Source organism: Ruditapes philippinarum, unplaced genomic scaffold, assembly GCF_026571515.1.
Source record: "Ruditapes philippinarum isolate M1 unplaced genomic scaffold, ASM2657151v2 ctg7457_1_1_1_1, whole genome shotgun sequence".
Taxonomy (NCBI): domain Eukaryota; kingdom Metazoa; phylum Mollusca; class Bivalvia; order Venerida; family Veneridae; genus Ruditapes; species Ruditapes philippinarum.
Genome location: NW_026858560.1, coordinates 93,745 through 116,420, shown reverse-complemented (window position 1 = coordinate 116,420; position 22,676 = coordinate 93,745). Strand labels below are relative to the sequence as shown.

Genomic DNA, 22,676 nt, shown 5'->3' with positions numbered 1-22,676 from the left:
TCCAATGTAATAGTTTATATCTATACTAGGATAAAAAAAAATTTTTAAATATGTTTTAAAAACCTTTAACCATCTATATATTTTTATATATGTAATACATTTTTCAATATCTAACTTGAGTAAAATAAGCACTCAAACATTCAGCAACTTTTACAACTGAGGGGAGAATATTATTACCTATATACAATAAATATAAAAAAAACTTAATGCTTTAATTTTGCTAGCTATTATACAACATATATTATTAAGCAGTCTCATTGCTCTTTGAGTAAAGCAGTCATGCATTAAAGCAACATGTAATCATAATTCAACACGACCTTTCCTCCAGAGGTTACAATGCATTAATTATTCACTTCGCTGACATGCAAAAAGTACATGTATTTCATGAGCAGTTTCAGGGTGGTTTCAAAACTATCAAGATTGGAATATTAGGCAGTGATTATTTTGAACATGTATGGATCAGGCAAACTTTATAGCTTTGGATGTATGAACAGATGCTAAAGCAATAGTTCTTGGGCAACTTTGCAAATGTTATTGCAAGTAGGCTGTAGGCATAGCTAATATTGCAAAGAATTTCTTTTTTGTAACTTGGTTGACACTGTTAAATGATCAAGTTGTCAAGGTCAACGACAATACTGTGAATACATGTTGTAAAGAATATTTTTGATAATCTGATAGACTGTGTGACCTTACAGTTTTTACCAGTTTTAAAATCACTATTAGACAAATTGCTTTGCAGACTTCTGCTCTATGATTATTGATATAATAAACTCAGCATTTTGTTTTGTTTTGATCTTTAAACAAGACAGTGCTTTTAAAAATGATTATTTGTTTATTTTTTTTCAAAAATTAAATGGTAAGATTTCAACTATTTAACAAAACATAAAAATGTTATGTGTAATACAAATACAAATATGTTACGTCTAATTCAGGTAATTTTGAAAGTATAAAACATATTTTTTTTATAATACAAGTAATTGATATGCCAATCAAACAAACTAACTTAGGCCTAACATGCCTAACCTTCTTCAGAAAAGGTCATGATGAGCAAGACAGTACAAATATTTTCCCGTTATCCCTAGCTATATGTTTTTAGGGTGACACATGCAATCTTACCTGGAGTTATTACACAAACAGATCCCGATCTAGAGTAACCAGTATTACACACAACATATACTACCATTACAATTTTGAGTTAGTTATATAAACATGTTCGTGTAGGACTCACACACGATTCTCCTAAAAATGCTGTAACAAAAACATCACTTTTTGTCTCAAACTGATCATCTTTTAAAGGATTAAGCCATGCTCCAATATAAGACATTATGAGCATGCTCCTCTTTAGTAATACACTAAGATCTAAAATATAACATAATTATATTTAACTGATCACTTTTAAAAGAAAAACATGCTTAATTATAACACATTTAGAATTCAAACATGATTTTATTTAATGTAAATGGTTTACCCCACATTTAGAAGATTAAAAATATACGTATATTTGAATTGATCATCTTAAAACGGAAGCATGTCTTCAACAATAGAGCATGACTTCTGATGCGCAAAATGTTAATCTAAGGGGATTGAAAAAAACATTGCAGTTGCACACTGTCATTTGTGAGCATTTTAAAAACATTGCCTAGCAGTGAGCGCGTCAAGCAGTGTCACAATAACACCAAAGTGATCTACATTAATAAAAAATAAACCAGGCTTTTTCAAACCATAATATATGTGCAAAAAAAAAGGGCAAACCAAAATGAGCCTGATGAGGTTTTTTGTCAAAATTTGGTCCCTCTCAGAGTCACTTATTCAAAAAACTTATCTTTTCCAAAGGCAAACCTGCCAGCCCACCAATCGACATTTACCGATTTAATATACAGAATCTAATTAACAGAATATTTCATTGGAAACCCTTATTCATTAAATATTAATCTTGCATGTTGGATTTTTTGTGTCGGTCACATCTGAGTACTTATAGAGAATTTTTAACTAGAAAACATAATCCGTAACAAAGTTTTAGAAAACAAGATATGTTTGTAAAACATGTATGCCCCCTATCTGCAGCCAATTAGTCATGTGATAAGGTTATTATGCATGACTTCTGACCCAGTGATCAAACAATTAATAAGGGTTATCAAGTATCTACTGGTCATGACCTTAACCTTTGACCCCTTGACCCAAAACTCAATAGGTCATCTGCTGGTCATGACCAATCACCATACCAAGTTTGAAGTTCCTAGGCCTAAGGGTTCTTTAGTTATTGATCGGAAACCGTTTTAACATACAAGGTCAATGTGACCTTGACCTTTGACCCCAAAATCAATAGGGGTCATCTGCTGGTCATGGACCAATCACCAGTGCCAGTTTTGAAGTTCCTAGCCGAAGCGTTCTTTAGTTATTGATCAGAAACCGTTTTACTTACAATGTCAATGTGACCTTGACTTTTGAACCCCTTGATCCCAAAATCAATAGGGGTAAATTCTGCTGGTCATGACAAATCACCATAACCAAGTTTGAAGTTCCTAGGCCTAAGCGTTCTTAAGTTTTTGATCTGAAAACCGTTTTTACTTACAAGGTCAATGTGACCTTGACCTTTTGACCCCTTGACCCAAAACTCAATAGGGGTCATCTGCTGGTCATGACCAATCATCATACAAAGTTTGAAGTTCCTAGGCCTAAGCCTTTTAGTTAAAATTGATCGGAAACCATTTTTTACCTACAAGGTCAATGTGACCTCGACCTTTGACCCCTTGACCCCAAAAATCAATAGGTCATCTGCTGGTCATGACCAATCACCATACCAAGTTTGAAGTTCCTAAGCCAAAGGGTTCTTAAGTTATTGATTGTAAAGCATTTTTACCTACAAGGTCAATGTGACCTTGCCCATTGACCCCTTAACCCCAATATCAATAGGGGTCATCTGCTGGTCATGACCCAATCACCATACCCAAGTTTGAAGTCCCTTGGCCTAAGGGTTCTTTAGTTATTGATCGGAAACCGTTTTAACCTAAGAGGTCAATGTGACCTTTGACCCCTTGACCCCAAAATCAATAGGGGTCATCTACTGATCATGACCAATCACCATATCAAGTTTGAAGTTCCTAGGCCTAAGGGTTCTTTCGTTATTGATCGGAAACTGTTTTTACCTACAAGGTCAATGTGACCTTGACCTTTGACCCCTTAACCCCAAAAATCAATAGGGGTCATCTGCTGGTCATAACCAATCACCATACCAAGTTTGAAGTTCCTAGGCCTAAGGTTCTTTTGTTATTGGTCAGAAACCGTTTTTACCCAAGAGGTCAATGTGACCTGACCTTTGACCCCTTGACCCCAAAATCAATAGGGGTCATCTAACTGATCATGACCAATCACCATACCAAGTTTTTGAAGTTCCTAGGCCTTAAAGTTCTTTAGTTATTGATCAGAAACCGTTTTTTTTGCTTACAAGGTCAATGTGACCTTGACCTTTGGACCCCTTGACCCCAAAATCAAATAGGGGTCATCTACTGATCATAAGACCAATCACCATACCAAGTTTGAAGTTCCTAGGCCTTAAGGTTCTTTAGTTATTGATCGGAAACCGTTTTTGCTTACAAGATCAATGTGACCTTGACCTTTGACCCCTTGACCCCAAAAATCAATAGGGGTCAATCTACTGATCATGACCAATCACCATAGCCAAGTTTGAAGTTCCTAGGCCTTAAGGTTCTTTAGTTATTGATCGGAAACCGTTTTTGCTTACAAGGTCAATGTGACCTTGACCTTTGACCCCTTGACCCCAAAATCAATAGGGGTCATCTATTGTGGTCATGACCAATCACCATACCAAGTTTGAAGTTCCTAGGCCTAAGGGTTCTTTAGTTATCACTCGGAAACCATTTGGTCTACGGACCGACGGACCGACGGACCGACAAGTGCAAAGCAATATACCCCCTTTTCTTCGAAATGGGGGCATAATAAATGGTGAGCAAATGGCAAAATAAACTTTCCCATCAAAAATGTAGCAGTGCTTTAATATTTTGATTAACAAAGTGAAAATTATTTGAAATCTACTCTTTGATCCACCAATTTGTATAAAGGGGAATGCCAAACAAAAATTTTTTAAAATTTTTCGATTTTAAATTATTCAAAAATTATGAAAAATACAAATAAGGGTATTATCTTTTAAAAAACCCAATTGAAAAAAACCCTGCGACCTTTTGCCCCTTTTTTTAAAATTCTGCATAAACGGTCTTTCCCCCATCCCCAAACCCACACTTAAAACCCCCCTCCCCTTTAAGGCCCCCTTTTGTTTTAGAAATAATCCATTTTTTAAATTTTAAATAAGGGTTTTTAATAATAAAAATGTTAAAAATTTAGACAGGGGTCAAACTGTGTGACATCAATGAAAGCCTGCAGACAGCCCTGGTTCTACACTGGTGACCAAGGCAATCATACCAATATTTCAGGTCATAGTTTAACCAATTATTAAAGAAACATTTGGTGGATCAAAAAGCAGTTAAATGGGTGATATAGAAATTATATATGTTAGTAAGTTACTCTATATATGCAAAGAACATTAAATCTAAAGAGGAAAACATCTAAAATATGGACTCTTATAAAGATATCTGCATGCATATGACAAAATTGTAAAGGTTGTCTATGATAATGACATTGAGGAATTATTAAAATGTTTTATTATCATTATTTATTATCACCAGTAGCTCTATACTAATTGTACAGATCTGCTAATATTGTTGCTAGTCCTCATATGGTCAAATGATAATTAAGTAGCAGCATGGCTAAGTGGTTTACAGGTCAGGTAAGAAGTCTAGGGATTGCTGGTTGCTTTAAGGTTCATTGGCATGGATCTTTACACTTATTGTTTAGTACTGTGTTGGTTGTATAAAGGATGCATTCATATTATGCATGCAGTTTCTCAACAAGATTGTCTCTAGGTTTTCAATTATCATATCCAAGCAAACAACTGACAACTTTTCTACATTTTGAAGTGGTGGAGATCAAGTGTTTTGTCACAAACTGAAATGTCATGGACTTATACTGTCCAAAATTAATGCCAAACATCAGCAAGTCAATCCGCTTATTTGTTGGGTTCACTGTCAAGGTCATGTACAGATTCTACTTCATTTACTGCAATTAATTGTGAATGATGACCCCAGATGCCCCCTATACATTTTTCCAGACTAAATAGGGCATCTGGGTTGAACCACTATATAAGGATTCCTTAAATCAAAACAGCAGAGGGCAATACATACCAGAATCTGCTACACATGATGAGCCTGACTGCACATATCCGCTCGAACAAACACATGTGTAGGGGCTGGTTGAACTACACCTGGCATTGTTTGTATAACAAGATGCATCAATTCCAGCCGTACATGTTCCACCTAAACCGACCTCTATAATAATGAAAAAAGAAGTATTCAGATAGGTGTATTATTTGAAATATAATTACAATCACAGAGACTAAAATACTTTGTATCTTTTGTATATTCATTTGTAAATATGTCAGGTATAGAAGGCATTTTAGAAAAATCTTATCTGTTTCTGTGAGGTTTTCTCGTAATAATATCTACATATGATAGCCGATTTCTGCCATTTCATATCTTTGCCCCTTTAAAATATCAAAGGCAAAGACAATAACATGCTCAGTTATCGTGTCTTTACCTGGGGCAAAGACACAAAGAACAAAATGGCAGAGATAAGCCACCATATCTACAATTACTGAATCATATACTATATTTTTAAGTACAATGTACAATTAAATTAGAATATAACTATATTACTACAAAAGCGCATGACTTTTAACATCTGCGGATGTTTTAAAATTCCAAATTGTACCAGTTCATGTTTAATGTTGAACTCTGCTTAAGCCGGTGCTAGGGGGCGTGGATGGTAGATTGCACTTTACAGTACCGTCCATGAACAGGCTTAATTAAACCGAGCTTGCAACATTTTCAATTTTGCCGTGTTGGGCTTTCTTTAAGAATTCTTATTTTCTCTATTTGTGCTTTTCCAGAACTCCAAATCAGGGAGGGGGAGGGGAAATCTAGCTTTTCCACAAAAAAATTATGTAGATTTAATACAGACAACAATCACCGGAACTTACGTAAACTGCAGCTTCCACCGGAATTATTGTCCCCGTTGGTATCATAATAGTTGGTATTACATCTACATACATTGCTCACACATCCAGCATTCGCTGTTGAGCATGTGGTAGAGGATGAACATGTTCCTCCTAGACTTGCTGTTAAAAACATAAAAAAATCATACTTTAATCAATCAAATGCATTGAACACGATCTATAACCATAACAGTATTTAAATATTATAATATTCATAATTGCCCTTTATCAAGAAGTAAAAATTATTTGTTTCTGGGGTATGTTAACATACTTTAAAATTGGTATCAACTGCTTCCATATAAGTTTCTGTAAGTGCACTATTCCAAAAAAACATTATTTCACATTCTTGATTTCAATTTGAGACCAATAGGCAAATAATATATATTATGACATCAATGCTAAGTTGAAGCCATTTAAAAAGTTATTCACAGCAAACTTTTAGGCCTTAAAAAAGGCTTTACTATGTTAAGCACAAAGCTACTGTGTTCCATTAAAAGTCCAGTCATGGTAAACGTGAAGCTATAGTCAGGGCCTTTGAATAAGCTTCTTTGTAGAAGAAACTATTAAATAGTTAATCACAGCAGCCCACTGTGAACACAAAGCTACTGTGGTCTGTAAAAAAATTTAACAACAGTAATACAATTTTAAAACCAGTGGGGGCCTTTAAAGGTTTAACACCACTAAACCCAGATGTAATATTGTCTTTTAAAAGTTTTCTAGTTGGTATTACATCTACATACATTGGTCACACATCCAGCATTCGCTGTTGAGCAGAAAAGGCAACAGAAAAGGCACAGCTAGTGTTGAATTTTTAAAAAAACCTGTTACCTGTTGTGGTTGTTGTAGCAGATATGGCCGTATATATCTGCATAGTAGCTGAACTTTGACCTGCGTCCACGGCACTGCACCATAATCTGTGATTAGTGAGGTACGATGATTGTACCGTGAACGTAACACTACTCTTTATAGCACCGTCATCGACGGAAGCCCCACTCACTACCGTCGATGATAATTGCGCATTACTTCTGACGACAGTTCCGTCTGTAGTTCTTATTGACCACTGAATTGTGGGATTGACGCCATTTCCATCACTTGAACAGTTGTATGTGGCCGACTGCCCTGCCACCACATTGTTTGCATTATTTAAAACTAAAGATGTGGCTGGAAACAAAATAAATGTTACATTTTAAATGAGAATGAATTTGAGTAATGGACTTTTTCTGCTCTAAATTTGAGAATACCCATCATTAAATATGCCAAAAACAAGCAGCTAATGTTGTATATAATTAGTTATAAAGAATTTTGACAAGTTATATGGCCTTATATAAATAGTTGTTTGTTGTAAATATAACCCAAGCCACTACATGAGGGTTATATTGCTAACAACCATTTATTTCAGTCATATAACCTGTCAAGAATATTTATGACGAATTCACGATACAGCAAACTTCCGTATTTAGAAAATAAGTGAGATTTCTTCATAAAATGACAGCAGTCGTGTATATAAAATCATATAATCGTCACGATTATCCAATGGCAAGCAACGTTACAAACATGCAAAATAATAAAGTTTTGTTATACTGTAAGGATGTGGAGGCTGGCTTGGTTTAATTGGTGGCTTAATAGACAAGGCATTGTAACAGCAAACACTCAAAGAGTTTAAGATGTGATTGTAATTTTAAGGCCTAAACAAACACTTCTGTTTTGGTAAATAGCACCATTGTAAGGCCTAAACAAAAACTTTGGTAAACAGCACCATTTTAAGGCCTAAACAAACACTTCTGTTTTGGTAAACAGCACCATTTTAAGGCCTAAACAAACACTTCTGTTTTGGTAAATAGCACCATTTTAAGGCCTAAACAAACACTTTGGTAAACAGCAACATTTTAAGGCCTAAAGAAACACTTCTGTTTTGGTAGACAGCACCATTTTAAGGCCTAAACGAACACTTCTGATTTGGTAAACAGCACCATTTTTAAGCCTTAACCTGCTGGAACCCAAGTACTGGGTCAGGCTAGCCTGTAAATTTTTGTAGTTTGACATTTAGGCTCTATATAATGCTGTGAGAATTTTAGTGTTTGTATTTTGATATTGAAATTCCTTAAGCTTTGAATTAACTGTTCTAATATCAACACTGGGCAATTATACCATTTAAGATAAAACAGAACACTGAGTAAACCACTTAAACATAAAAATTATATACCAAAGTCAGTCATTTGAACAGATGATTAAATATGCAAAGTAATTTTTTTTTTTAGTTTTGTTACTTTTTTGGCCAAATTAAATGTGTATACATCACTCATTAACAAAATAAAACTTTTTTTTTCATTCATTACTTTTTGGTCAAAATATATAGAAACCAATTTAACAAAATATAATTGAAATTGTATACTTACTTGTAGAAGAAACGTAAGAAATGAAAGGCACTAAAACTAATAATGTTAAATACACTGGCTTCATCATGGCTTAAATATCCTATAGTTCTTCCAATGAACGAAATCGAAAATACTGTTTCAAATTACTCCATTACATCCAATGTTCCAAATGTCTCAGTTATTCCTTCTGCAATAGAATGATAAGAAAAAAATAATAAAAGACACAGCGAAATAAAACTTTATTTTCACTTTATATCCTGGGTTGTTATTGTTTTTTTTGTTTTCTTTTTCAATTAAAACATCTTAAATTCACTTATGATTAATCTAAGGTCTTGACACTCAAATAAGTTTGAACTTATGTTTAAAGATTTTTTTCCCCACTTTTAATCCAATACACAAATTACGCAATGACAAGTTCAACACTAAATATAATCTGTTTTTCAAAACGATCCAACATGACAAGTTTGTACAGGCGTTTAAGTCTTTATACACACACCATTTCAAACATAACTACCTCCTTTTTAATCCATTCTCCAATATATAATGTATATAACCGCAAATTCTAATATAATATTTACTTTTATTCAATGGTAAAAATTTATACCAATTCAGGACTAATTTAAACTAGCCTCAAAGCTTTCTTAAAATTGAAAACCTGGTATAAATAGTATAACAATCTGGTCAAACAACTCCATTTTAACATGTGGGTTTCAGTCTAAAAAAAAGTATACTATCAAATTTCTTTTTGAACAATGATTTTAATAGAAGAAGAAAAAACTTCTTAAAATGTGGTAAACACAGTATTTCTATTGTAAATTAATTTGAGCCGTTATTTGTAAACAAACATTCAGTTTATTTTTGGTGGATAAAAGAATATAGTGACAAAATTGTACATAATAAATAGTAAATGAAATTTAATATTTTTCAGTGCTATTTAAGGCAAATTATTGGGCTCTTAAATTTTAAAATATGAACAATTTTGCTTGTAAAGAAATTCTATTTAACATAATACAAGGTATTTATAGCAGTTATCATTTTTGTTAAAAAATAGACTGATAAATAGGCCATTAGACCATTGGAAAGGTAATTACATAAAGTTAGGTAATTATAGCCCCATTTGTTCACCCTAAATGTATGTAATATGGCACACTTATGGCTAAAATTTAAATTAACTAAAATACTTTTGAAATCTTAACAAAAAGAATTGATAGGGATCTATATGAAATACTCTATTTAATTTGCATGAGAAATATTTAAAGGCCCATTTAGCTTTGAAAATGCTAAAATTTTATTTTAAAAAGCGTGTTTCTTTTTGTGACCTTTTACAGTTATTAAAAGTTCCTCATTAGCCATATACCTGAGCCAACATGGTTTATTTGTATTTTAGCAGGGAGTACAGTTTCAGTGATTTAATATTTTGCATTGAATTTAAATTACTTATTTGATTACATTTGGTACTTTTGTTACAAATAATTTCTCATTTATCACTGCTTTAGGATTAGCATCTAAATTTAGCGTTTAAATTCTGATACTTTGTAAAAAGATATCTTATATACATTATTACAACACTATAAACACATGTCTAACATTCTACAAAGAGAAAAAAAATCAATTCTTAGGCTTAATGGGCCTTTAAGGTCCTGCATCCATCAATAGCATAATACATATACAATTACTTTTTAATCAAACCCTTACCACCCTAAATATCTTAAATGGACTTGTCAATCTTTCAATCAGGGCAAGACCATTTATCATTTTTGGGTAAATCTCCTAAGTTATTTGAAGAAAGACTAAATGGCAAACATTGTGCAAATCATGATCTGATGGCATACATGTGCAAACTAATCTTGGTCTGCACTGGTCGCATATGTAGAATCTGTTGCCTCCAGCAGGCGTAGGATAAATATCTTTTTAAAATATTTATACCAGCTTTGAAAAGACCTGTTTTGCTCGCTGCAATAAAGTCAGATATTTGCTTTGTCAAAGACATTAATATGACAAAATATGCTATTAATTACCACAAGTTTTTGTTAGGACGTTATACCAATAAATAATGCAGATCAAGTTAATGGTTACACAGATTGAAAAAAAAAACCCTGTGCTCTGAGTTAGGACCAGACATGCATCAATACCAGGGGTATGGAATCATACACTTGCCAACTCTTGACTAAATGACCATTATGTTGAAAATAATGAATTATCATGGTATTTATCCATAATGTTCAGTAACACAATTCCATAACCATCTATTGCATTATAAATATAAATAAGAGTGTCAATAATTTGAAATCTGTGTGAAGAAAGTTTAAAACTTAAGTGATTAATTCATTCATAATCATGTAAAACATCTTGTTATTTCAACTACTGTAACACAACAAACTGCCAAAAGTTTGTCATAGTGTGTCATATTGGGAAAAGATTTCACCTTACAAGCTAAGTGATGATTACATTTTCACAGTTTAGAATGCTTCATTGGAAATAATTTTTTGTTATTTCCGCTTGATGATACAGTGATGTCCAATCAAGACAAATAAAACTATAAACAGAGGAATTTAAGAATACTTATTCTTTAATCAAAAGGTGTTTTGTAACCATGACAGTAAAAATATTGCTTTAAAAAGTGGTACCCCTATGACTATATCACATAGTCAAATGCTAACACAAACTAGGAGTCACATTGTCTTTCATTTAATCATGTTTTTTAAGAACATTTGAATTGCTCTGTGTATATTGTAAATTGTAACATGTATATAATTATATACATGTATTCTGAGAAATAAAATATGTTTAAACTAAACATGAACTATTTAACTAATACATGACTTATATCAGACATTTCAAATCACTTTTTCAACATGCTGTTTGTAGTTCTATAGAAACATGTCAAATATGTGCAATGTTGGTCGGCTTGATCTAACATTACGATAATAATGATTGTTCCAACTTAAAATTCCATTGAACAGGAATTCTTGGCAGATTTGTTCCTTTTCATACTGAACAATTTTTTTTTTTTTTTTTTTTTTTTGGGGGGGGGGGGGGGGGGTTGAACATCAAGAAAGGTAACTTCAATTAACACTTTAAAGTAACATTTTGGAGACTTCAAAATCAAGGGAGATAACTTAACATTTTTTAAGTAAGATTTAGAGGATTTCAACATCAAGGGAGGTAACTTGAATTAACATTTTAAGCAACATTTAGAGGATTTCAACATCAAGGGAGGTAACTTGAACTAACATTTTAAGTTACATCTTGAGGATTTCAACATCAAGGGAGGTAACTTGAACTAACATTTTAAGTAACATTTACAGGATTTCAACATCAAGGGAGGTAACTTGAATTAAAATTAGATTATTTTAACATCAAGGGAGGTAAAGGAATTAACATTTTGATGCTAAGCATTAGCATACCTTTTTCATAAGTCATTAAATTTTCAAAATAAGAATGCTTGATCTTTAACAATATGCAAATGACCTTTGTTAATAAACATTACATTGAAACAGATTATATCTCATGTGATGAAAATAAAGGAATATTCATATAATTATTCAAATCATGATTTTGAGTTTTTATTTTTAGCAGGAATGATTTTAATCAGATTAACAGAAGACCTATCTTAGCCAGTTCATGAATTATTAATTACTAAACATGGGTAGAGTAGAAGCTAGGATATAAGCTGTTTATGTACCCTATTCAGGACGTTTAATCCCCATAATATCCCAGGTTGAATATTTTAACAGATTAAATCCTAAACAAACTTATATGTAAGTTAGGAATCTATTATTTTTCTCTCTTTTTGTGTAATATTCAATATCTTCAATAAACTATCATATTATGTCACCTTTAAGTGCAGTAACTCACTGGTTAGCTCCTAATGAATTTTATAAAGGAGTTAACCCCTTACTGGTCTAAGATGACAATTAAAATTAATTAATAATTTAATTGCTCATTTGAAAGTAGTCCCAAATTATCATTCTGATTTGATTTCACTTGCCCCTCACTGCCCGGAAGGCGGCTTTAAATTGTTTTATTACAGAACGGTATGCAAAATAGCTTATGACGAGTCTTTGGTTCTTAGACTACTATTTTGTCTGCTAGTGCCTGGAATAATGAACAAAGGGGCACCTGAGGTCTGCTCAGCGGACCATCACCATTATTACCGGTATGATCCTTACATTGTCAGTGGGACTTACACCCCAACTAAAATCCTAGTTACTTCCCCTGTTGCTCTATTCTACAATGAAATAGCAAATGAACAAATAGAGTTAAGTATCAAGTGTTGTACTGAGTCTTAAGTAGACAAACTAATCATTTCACTGAAGTCTAAAGATAGGAAATGTTATTCATGACAGGGACTTACATTGTATACTCTGAAAGATACATGTATTTATATCTCAGACAAATGTATCAGTAAAAATACATGTAGTTAAAATACAGAAGTAAAATCAGTATTTCACAATCAGAACACTCAAAACATTTCTAGTATTATAAGCTCTTGATGTTTTTCACCCTGTTTATAATTGTTTATAACATCTTGGTAAAGAACTTGAGAAACAACTTCATTTTTTAAACAGGGGCAGATGGTCAAATGAAAATAACATACATTAAAATGCAGAAAAATCATAGTTATACACAGGGTTGATTTAAGTACCTGAAATTTTGCAAAAGGACATTTGGTGTCTACATCCACCAAAGAAGTTGAACATTTAAGAGGTCACTTTGACATTAACACCTATCAGTGCAACTTTAAAACCAATTAAGAAGATAAAAATAAGGACAATTATTGAATTCTAAAATTACTTTGAAAATTAAACATTTTTAAAACACCAGCAGTCCCGTAATAGACATGTTACCGAAATTCGATATATTACGAGATTATCATACATGTATACAGAAGCTTTCTATTGGTGTGAAGTCCCGTGTTTGGTTTCGGTCAATTTTGATCTTTGCAGGCAGACGTCCAAAACCTGATGTACTGATAAAAGGTAAATCTCGTTCCAACTTTAAAACTTTGTTTACTTTGCCATTTAAGCTGTCAAAATTATGATTGTTTGTGTAAACACAGCATTAACATGGACAAACATGGTGTGACATCAATATAGATTTAGTAATGTTAAAATGGAAAATTTATTTTGGAAATAAATCATATTTTTTTTTTATTTTGGAAATAAATCATAGCAAGTTTTTTTCTAAAAAGAAAAATGCAATATGTATTTTACTAACTTATTGTAACTTATACTGATTCTTATAAGAGAACTGACTGTATTTGATGGACCAAAAAAAAATTCCAAAAATCCAAAAAATAAATACTTTTTCTGTCTTAAATAAATAATTAAATAAAAAATTTAAATCAAAATGAAGACATTATCAATGTTCAATCATATTGTATGGGGAAAAAAAGATCAAAATAAAATGCAATTTCAACAGAAACAAAAATGCTGCAAAAATAATGATTAACAGAACGTTCGTTAAATTTTCATATGTGCTAGATTTTCATCGGTCAATTTTTACCAACTCTGATTAAATAGCCACTGTGAAAATCTAAAATCAACATTAAATATATATTGATTGAAAATTTATTTGAATAATGGAAAAAATTCTGTTTGCACTGTGAAGGCAATTATCCCCAAATCCTACTCAACCCCGGTAACCCCTGGCAACAGTGTGTGTAACATGGAATGTTGAAGTTCAGACCAGCCAGGACAGAGACTTCTGTATGTATTGAGAGAATCTTTTGTGTTTAAATCACCTACACTGTTCTGAAATCAATATTTAAGGCCACACCAAAATTAAATAATTGCTCATTTGATGTTTTTAAGGATGAATAAGACTGTCATCTAGAATCATTTATTATCTACAATTAAACAAATTGTATACCTATGCCTGTTTTAATATTCCAGAGCAAAGACAAAAAAAATACAAGAAAATAATAAGCTTACAGCTTAGAAAATATACTTGATTGTCAACAATGTTGTTTAGTTCAACAGTTTAAGTCACATTAGACTGAAAAAAAAATTTCATCTTTAACAACAAGATATTATATTGTGTGGCCTAAAACCATTAAACATTAAATTTTACTGCCTGTCTTTCCTTTTCACAATAACTAAAATCAATGTTGTAGTAGCAATTCAAAGAATGTTGAACCATATTCAAAAAAAAGAAAAAAAGAGCTGTCCTAGTGCACTTGACTTGACTCAGTGGCTAACAGTAAGAAAAGGGATGTAACTCTGTTAAAGGTATCAGGTGAGAGTTTTGGGAACTATGTCCATCATGCATGAAAATCACAGAGATCAAGCATGCAAAAACATAACATGTTGAGCAGAGGTACAGTGTGAATGACCACAGAAAGGATTTCATTACCAATCACAACAAAAGTGACCTGCACCATCTGGGAATCAAACCTAGGTCCACCAATTCACAGTCCATTGCTCTTCCAACTGAACTTACCGGATGGTGCTTTCATTCATATGGTGTTCTCAATATTGATAAAGATATCAATCAATCAAGTATAATGTTAACCTTTGATCTATAAATATAACATTGTACTAAAACCTTTGACAATAATAAAATCATGACTCTGATGATGCATAAACACTGGAGGCCAATAAGAAAATCTATTTATAAATCAACACTAGTGAAGATACTGATTTACCAACATATCCCAAAATTCTGATCATCATTAACAAATAATTCAAATTCAAAATTAAAGGGAGCTTAAAATGTGAAGTTTAAAGGTAAAGGGAGACAAAAATGTGAAGACTGAAGGGCATTATGTTTGAGCATCAACTTCAAAGTAAAACAAAGCACATACAAAAACTTTTTAATACCTTTCTTTGCAGAAAGTACAGTACAGTGTAGTTATATATTAATAAATTGGTTTACTAAAATAAGCATGCAAAACTGACCTAAAATTTATTTTTAACATCAATGAGTTATGACATTTATGCATTCAACCTCCAAGTACACAAGCTGTGTCTCAAAGAGCATGACATAAACGTTTCGGAGTTTACAGCATTCAATAGCAACATTATCAATATAACCAATAACCAATTACATGACAAAATCATAAAACATGGGGCGCCAAGGGAATAGATCCTTCATAGATGACAATTTCAAAATATTTTGTTTGATGAACATACTTAATTCAACCGGGACATGCAATGCTAATGTTCAATAATTGATGTTGTTATTGCAATGAAATTACCCATTCTGTAACAACAACCACAGAATATTGATCAGCTTCCTTTTTTGATACTTTTTTATTTCTCATTGTAATCAATTAGCAATTAAATGTTTTAAAATTTATTTACATCACTCATGTTTATAAAATAATTAAACCACAGTGGTAGTTAACAAGAACATGCATCCTATGCCTTATTTTTTACAAACTTAAAGGCTCATTTTGCTTCAGAAATGCTTTAATTTTCATTTCTCAATTTTTTTTTAATTTTGGTGTACTTTTACAGTATGCTTTTTGCTTTATGTATAGTTACAGTGAATTAATATATTGTAGGGAAGTCAAAATACTCCTTCATTGACATTTCTGTTGCTTATAAAAAATGATGCATACATGTACAAATAAAACCTTAACAAAGTGCAATTTTACATGTAATTATGAAGACTGATGCCAACTAAATGAAAATAAGACAATGTCCAAATTTATTAATTTTATTTTGTCAATCGGAAAATGTTCATAGAAGGAAAAAAGTTCCAAAGTTTGAAGTCATCAACCGAAACAGCTTGCACACAAAGGACCATAACTGTAGCTGGACAGATTGTTAAGCAATAATTTTAATAACTTGTAATAATATCTTGTGATTAATTTTAATTTTACGAAACTTTAATAGATACTGTATAAGTGGTTAAGTCAGGGACCCGCAAATATTGGCAAATTTCACGATCTGACAAAAATCACTAAAATTCTTCTAGCAACCAATTGTTTTTAAAATCTACCGTTCCATGATTCACGAATAATTCCTAACACAAAATGTCTGGAATTTTCAATTCGCTAAGTTTTCGACATGGGAAAAGATCCACTTATACAGTACCTACAGGACTGGTACAAGCTGCTCATTTGAATGTCCTTTATCTTCAGTCTTGCAAAATCTTTATAACCAAAATGGGCCATGAAATATGAAAAATCAGCAAAAAAAGAATTATGACCCTTGACTTCCTATCTAACAAACAGTAGAAACAAAATTCCAAAGCTCTTATCTTGTCATTAATAATGTTTACATAAACAAAAATTTTAACTAATGTAAAGTCATACTTGTTCATTAAATGACTTTTACTTAAAACCTGTGATCAAAAGAGATTGTTTTCCATTAAAAGCTTTCTAAAATATTTGACCAAAACAAAGCTCTTGACATTTGAGGATGTAGAATCTATCACAAGAATTGGCAAACAAGCAGAATAACCTAAACATAAATAAAGATGTATAAATGAAATATCACCACTAATAAAGACATCATCTAATTAGATAACATTTTTTTGTCACTTGTCACCGCATGTAATCAAGGAGAACCGTAAAAAAGCTTTTCATTAAAGACGGCAAAATTAACGGCTAGTTTTCAATATGTTTGTATGCAATAGTACTTTAATTCATTGATTAATCAGGGAGCGAAATATACGGGTAACGTATGTCAATACCTTGAATTACTGTCATTGTGAGATGATTGATTTGTCCCAGCAACAGAGATATTGTCATCAAACATAGATGTCAATGACATTTATTGATCAGATAAAACCCGTCAGATAATAAATATCAGATTATTTTAGTTACACTGATATATTTCTAGCAGAGAATCACCACTACAATAAACCCAATCCACCCTATTTGTTTATACATGCACATGCAATTAATTGTTGATTTATTGAGTGAAAATGGCCATAGCTAACGTGTGACAAAAAGGTCATATTAACTTTTATTGCTAGGAAATATGATGAAGAAAGTTTAGAGAAATAATTGTACACTTTCATAATAATTATTTAATGAACAGAGTACCAGAGAAGAAATTTCATGAACAAAGCCTCTACAACAAATGTAAAAAGAACATAGCCTTTTACAACAAATGTAATAAGAACAAAGCCTCTACAACAAACATAATTACAACAAAGCCTCTACAACAATTGTAATAAGAACAAAGCCTCTACAACAAATGTAATAAGGACATAGCCTTTACAGAATAAGAACAAAACCTTTACAAAAAATGTAATAAGAACAAAGCCTTTACAACAAATCACATGAGAACAAAGCATTTACAACAAATGTTATAAAAACAAAGCCTCTACAACAAATGTAATAAGAACAAAGCCTCTACAACAAATGTAATAAGAACAAAGCCTCTAAAACAATTGTAATAAGGACATAGCCTTTACAACAAATCTAATAAGAACAAAGCCTCTACAACAAATGTAATAAGAACAAAGCCTCTACAACAAATGTAATAAGAACAAAGCCTCTAAAACAATTATAATAAGGACATAGTTTTTACAACAAATCTAATGAGAACAAAGCCTTTACAACAAATGTAATAAGAACAAAGCCTCTACAACAAATGTAATAAGAATAAAGCTTCTACAACAAATGTAATAAAAACAAAGCCTTTACAACAAATGTAATAAGAACAAAGCCTTTACAACAAATGTAATAAGAATAAAGCTTCTACAACAAATGTTATAAAAACAAAGCCTCTACAACAAATGTAATAAGAACAAAGCCTCTACAACAAATGTAATAAGAGCAAACCCTTACAACAAATGTAATAAGAACAAAGCCTTTACAACAAATGTAATAAAAAACAAAAGTAATAAGAACAGAGCCTTTACAACAAATGTAATAAGAACAAAGCTTTTACAACAATTGTAATAAGAACAAAACCTTTACAACAAAACATATGACAACAAAGCCTTTACATCAAATCCTATGAGAACAAAGCCTTTAAAACAAATCATACAAGAACAAAACCTCTTTAACAAATCATACAAGAACAAAACCTTTTTAATAAATCATACAAGAACAAAGTATTTTTTACTAAATCATACAATAGCAAAGCCTTTTACAACAAATCATACAAGAACAAAGCCTTTTTAATAAATCATACAATAACAAAGTCTTTACAACAAATCATATGAAAACAAAGCTTTCTTAATAATTCCTATGAGAGAACATGCTATGAAAACAAAGCCTTTTACAACAAATCTTATAATATTAAAACGAAAGCAAAATGTATGTGAGACCAAAGTCCATCATATGAAAATCTGTGAGAATGCACCTATGAAATAAATGCATAATAGCTCTAGTTGCTATGCAGGTAACAGAATAACATGATCTTTACTTGCAAGGATATATTTTTCAATGTCATGAGAGTTGTATAGTGCATTACATTGTAAATCTTAAATGAAATACACAGTTTAAATGTAAATCGATGCTTTCTTTTATTAGCTACTCTTTTATTCACATTGTTTTCTTGGTTTGTGTGTGTGTGTGTTTTTTTGCAAGAGGGATTTACAAAATAAACTAGACACTACCTTTGAATAGCTCTACATTATTTTAACCCCATAGGTAGGTAGGTTGTGAAAAACAATATCTACGCTGTTTAAAGTTTAAATCTATTTCTAAATTCAGATTTTAATATTTTATGAGTTCCAGGCCAGTCAAACAAATAAGAAAAACATTGGTGAATATTTTTTTTTTAAATTTTAGATGACACAAGCAACATTAAAATAATGACTGATTCTATAGCAAACTTCCCAAAAACACATTTTCAAAGAATAAGGATAAATAGTTATTTTCTTAACAAAGTAAATTCATAAACTTTCCTAAATTCATAAAAATTTCTATTACAAAATATAAATTTAATGTGTTTTATTTATAACTTTTAATAGAAAATAAAAATGAAGCATTCGACATTCCATGTCCTTCAAACAGCCAAATTGATCTTCATGCATGCAATTATATTGACTTTTCTATTACGGATTGAATTCAGCTAAAATTGCAATATCCAAGAATAATCGTTTGCTGCACCATTTAAATCACTTTCAAACAAACCTTTCAATGAAAGAAAATATCTGATTTTAACGTTTAGCTGTCAAGATTTATATTCCCTTTATTTTCAAAGAAATCTATTTTTCATAAAGATTCCATTGTTGATATCAAAGTTGTTTTCCATTTTGTTTGTTTGACAAAATATAAAAAGTTTTGGCACTTCTTCATAATTATGGACTGGAAAGAAAGCTGTGAAAAGGTAGACAAAGATGAAATAAGATCTTTATTTAAATAAAGTTGGTGCAGTGGGCCAGCATTATCTTTATCAAGGATTGTGTATAGTATTTCATAAATTCCTACCAGTGGCTTCCTTGACGGTTCTTAATTGTTCAAATTTCAATCTATAAACACTAACATTAACTTAATGCAAACAACTGATTGCATGTGGCCACATAACACTAACAACTGGTTATATGGCCATATATGTCAAACATCAACTAATAAATGGCCATTTAATGCATATAACCAGTTTTTTTATGTCCAGATATTGCAACAAACATTATGTATGGCAATATAATGCAAACAACTGCTTGTGCATGGCCATATATTGCAAATAACCACTTACACATGGCCATATATTGCAACAACCAATTAGTCACATGGCCATATATTGCAAAAAAACACTTATTCATGGCCATATATTGCAACAACCAGATATACATGGCATATATTACAAGCAACCCTTTACACATGGTCATATATTGCAAACAACCACTAACACATGGGTTATATATTGCAAGCAACCCCTTAGTCATGGTCATACAGGTACACATGGCAATATAACTTGTAAATAATATAGTGCACCAACTCCCACACAACCTATCAAAAACTCAGATAACAACTGCACATCAACCATTTTTTTTTTAATAATACAAAGTACACTTTGAATTCTTGCTTAATCACTGCCAACTGTCATGATATCTCGTCACTAGGTTCAAATTTTAATCATTCTTTACTCACAGATATAGTTTGGCAAACAATCATAAATTACATTTTTCATGACAATCTATCAAATTTGATCATTCTTAAATTATCAACAGAGATAGGCTACAAAAGTTATGAGCTTTACTATTTCTTCTGTAAAGTACAATTTATCAAATGTAGCATTCAAAGTGGAATCGATGAAGGGTGCGAAAAACGCCCACCTTTCCAATTTATCAAAAATGTTCTGTTTGACGAGTAAATCATACCCTTAGCTTTGAAAACATTTTCAACTTTTAACCAGTCATTAGTAAGTACAGGGGGTTAAATTTTGTTTTATCTGATATATAAAGATGTAGACATTAAAATCTTTAAGGCATACTTAAGACATGAAAAGACAGATTTATAAATCTATAGTGTAATATACAAAAGACACGAAAAAACCATTTTACCCATCAATTGTACAAACTTTTCAAAGGGTATATAAAAGAAGTCGATACTGTCAATGCATTCATCTTCAAATTTAGATTCAAACATTTGGTACCATATCTATAGATAGAATGTGTTGAAAGGTGATTTAATTTCTTTAAATTGACAAAATATTGTAGTTACTTAAACCAGTATTGAAGATCACCTCCAGAAAAAGGCCACCTTTATTTAACATGCAGATTATCAATATCAGATAGATATAAAAATGTTTCTAAACAGAGTGTTATTCTTTTATATAAGTAAAGAAGTTGTTGAAAACAAGGCTTTAAATACCCCTCCACACAAAAGCCACCTGTATTAAGCATATTTTGGATAATTTTCTTTACAATTCTTAACATTGAACAATGCAGGTTGTCAAAAAACAGAAAGAAGTGACTTCTTTACATTAAATGGGTGGGTGAATGATAGTGGTTTAAAAAAACATTGAGATGAGACACATATATCTATATATCAACTTATAAGCCATAATATAAAAAAAATCTTATTTTATTTCTTTTTCTTTCAGTAACATGAAATAACAACTTTCCCATAAAATATTTAAGATGAAATTTTTTATCTCATTTTAACTAAAACATTAAGTATCCATGTTTATTTCAATGTAAACATCACACCTTATGTACATGTACTATGTTCTAGTTTAGGACAAAAACACAAATAAATATAAAAAAAACAACTTATTAAATAATACATTTACATGAACTTCAATCAAAAAACACTTTTTTTTCTTAAAAATTAAATACCTTTCTTTTTCCTCCAATTTAACTTTATTTAAACATCCTAAATACTACACTAATATTAAAAATTCATTATGTCCAAAAATTCCAGTATTATTATTATGGTAACCATGGTAAAGTTAATGATTACATTATTGTTATATCTACATCACATGACCTACCACTAATATCACACATATTATTAAAATACTCACCTTAGTCAACTATGATTCAATATCCATGGAAACCTTAGCACCATCCACTAACAAAAAACCTGTTAAATCGTGACACCGAGAATTAACAAAACGAAAAAAAATCCAACACGAAAAACCAACCCCACGATCAAAGAGTAATTCCTTTTCTAAACTTTAACCATATAAAGTCAATAAATGCTATAGAAATTCGACTATTGGGTGAAATCCATGTATAAAGCCTTCTCCAAGTTAATACGTTATTATATTAAATATATTGAAGCCGTAGAAATTGTTTTTCAACTTACCTATAGCTCTGATCGTGGACTATTATAATGTACGGGTTATATTGAATTTCAGTAGTTGGGGAAAGTGTACTTTAGACAGGTATTTTAAAACCATCTGCATTATTTCACAAAAAGGACATTGTTCAATTCTCCATAAACTGTTTTGTTCAAACCTTGAAATATGATGTGCATTATTTGAAAATCGTACAATGAATGAATAGGAAATATATAAAATCAATGCAGTTTGATCGGTTAAGATAATTTAAAATATCACTTTCAGACGATTTCAGAAGATATTCAGACTTTTTGTGTAAGTTTTGCACAAAAAAATAAAAAATAAATAAACATTAAACTTTCTGTTGCAAGATATCATAGTTTTCTGTAATTGTCCTAAATTAAAAAATTTCTCCACTTCCACACTGTAATATTTCATATTGCTATATTGTTCATAACAACTTCCCCACATGAAAGATGGAGGCACAATAAAACTCTGAAGGAATATGACATATACAAAATATAACAGAACATATTA

The 22,676-nt window shown here is 31.2% G+C and overlaps 1 protein-coding gene across 2 annotated transcripts; it reads right to left on the bottom strand.

The window, feature by feature from the left end:
• Nucleotides 1-1,189: 1,189 nt before the first annotated feature.
• On the bottom strand, nucleotides 1,190-22,184 carry LOC132753591 (uncharacterized). 2 transcript variants are annotated; one of them, XM_060744075.1, is made up of 6 exons: nucleotides 21,882-22,184; nucleotides 8,521-8,686; nucleotides 6,953-7,285; nucleotides 6,110-6,247; nucleotides 5,256-5,399; nucleotides 1,190-1,248 (listed from the first exon to the last, which is right to left on the bottom strand). In XM_060744075.1, the coding sequence occupies exons 2-6, from the start codon at nucleotides 8,585-8,587 to the stop codon at nucleotides 1,196-1,198; spliced, it is 735 nt and encodes a 244-aa protein (XP_060600058.1). In that variant the 5' UTR covers nucleotides 8,588-8,686; nucleotides 21,882-22,184; the 3' UTR covers nucleotides 1,190-1,195. The 2 variants fall into 2 exon arrangements, with proteins under 2 accessions (XP_060600058.1, XP_060600059.1); XM_060744076.1 differs by lacking the exon at nucleotides 21,882-22,184 and adding an exon at nucleotides 9,014-9,178.
• Nucleotides 22,185-22,676: the final 492 nt, after the last annotated feature.

What these genes read in the sequence shown, in the direction of transcription:
- LOC132753591 (XM_060744075.1), bottom strand. Translation starts at nt 8,587, where the DNA reads ATGATGAAGCCAGTGTATTTAACATTATTAGTTTTAGTGCCTTTCATT. An exon ending in TTCTTACGTTTCTTCTACAA is followed by an intron (nt 7,286 to 8,520) that starts GTAAGTATACAA and finishes TTTTGTTTCCAG; the next exon opens with CCACATCTTTAGTTTTAAAT. An exon ending in TGCTACAACAACCACAACAG is followed by an intron (nt 6,248 to 6,952) that starts GTAACAGGTTTT and finishes TGTTTTTAACAG; the next exon opens with CAAGTCTAGGAGGAACATGT.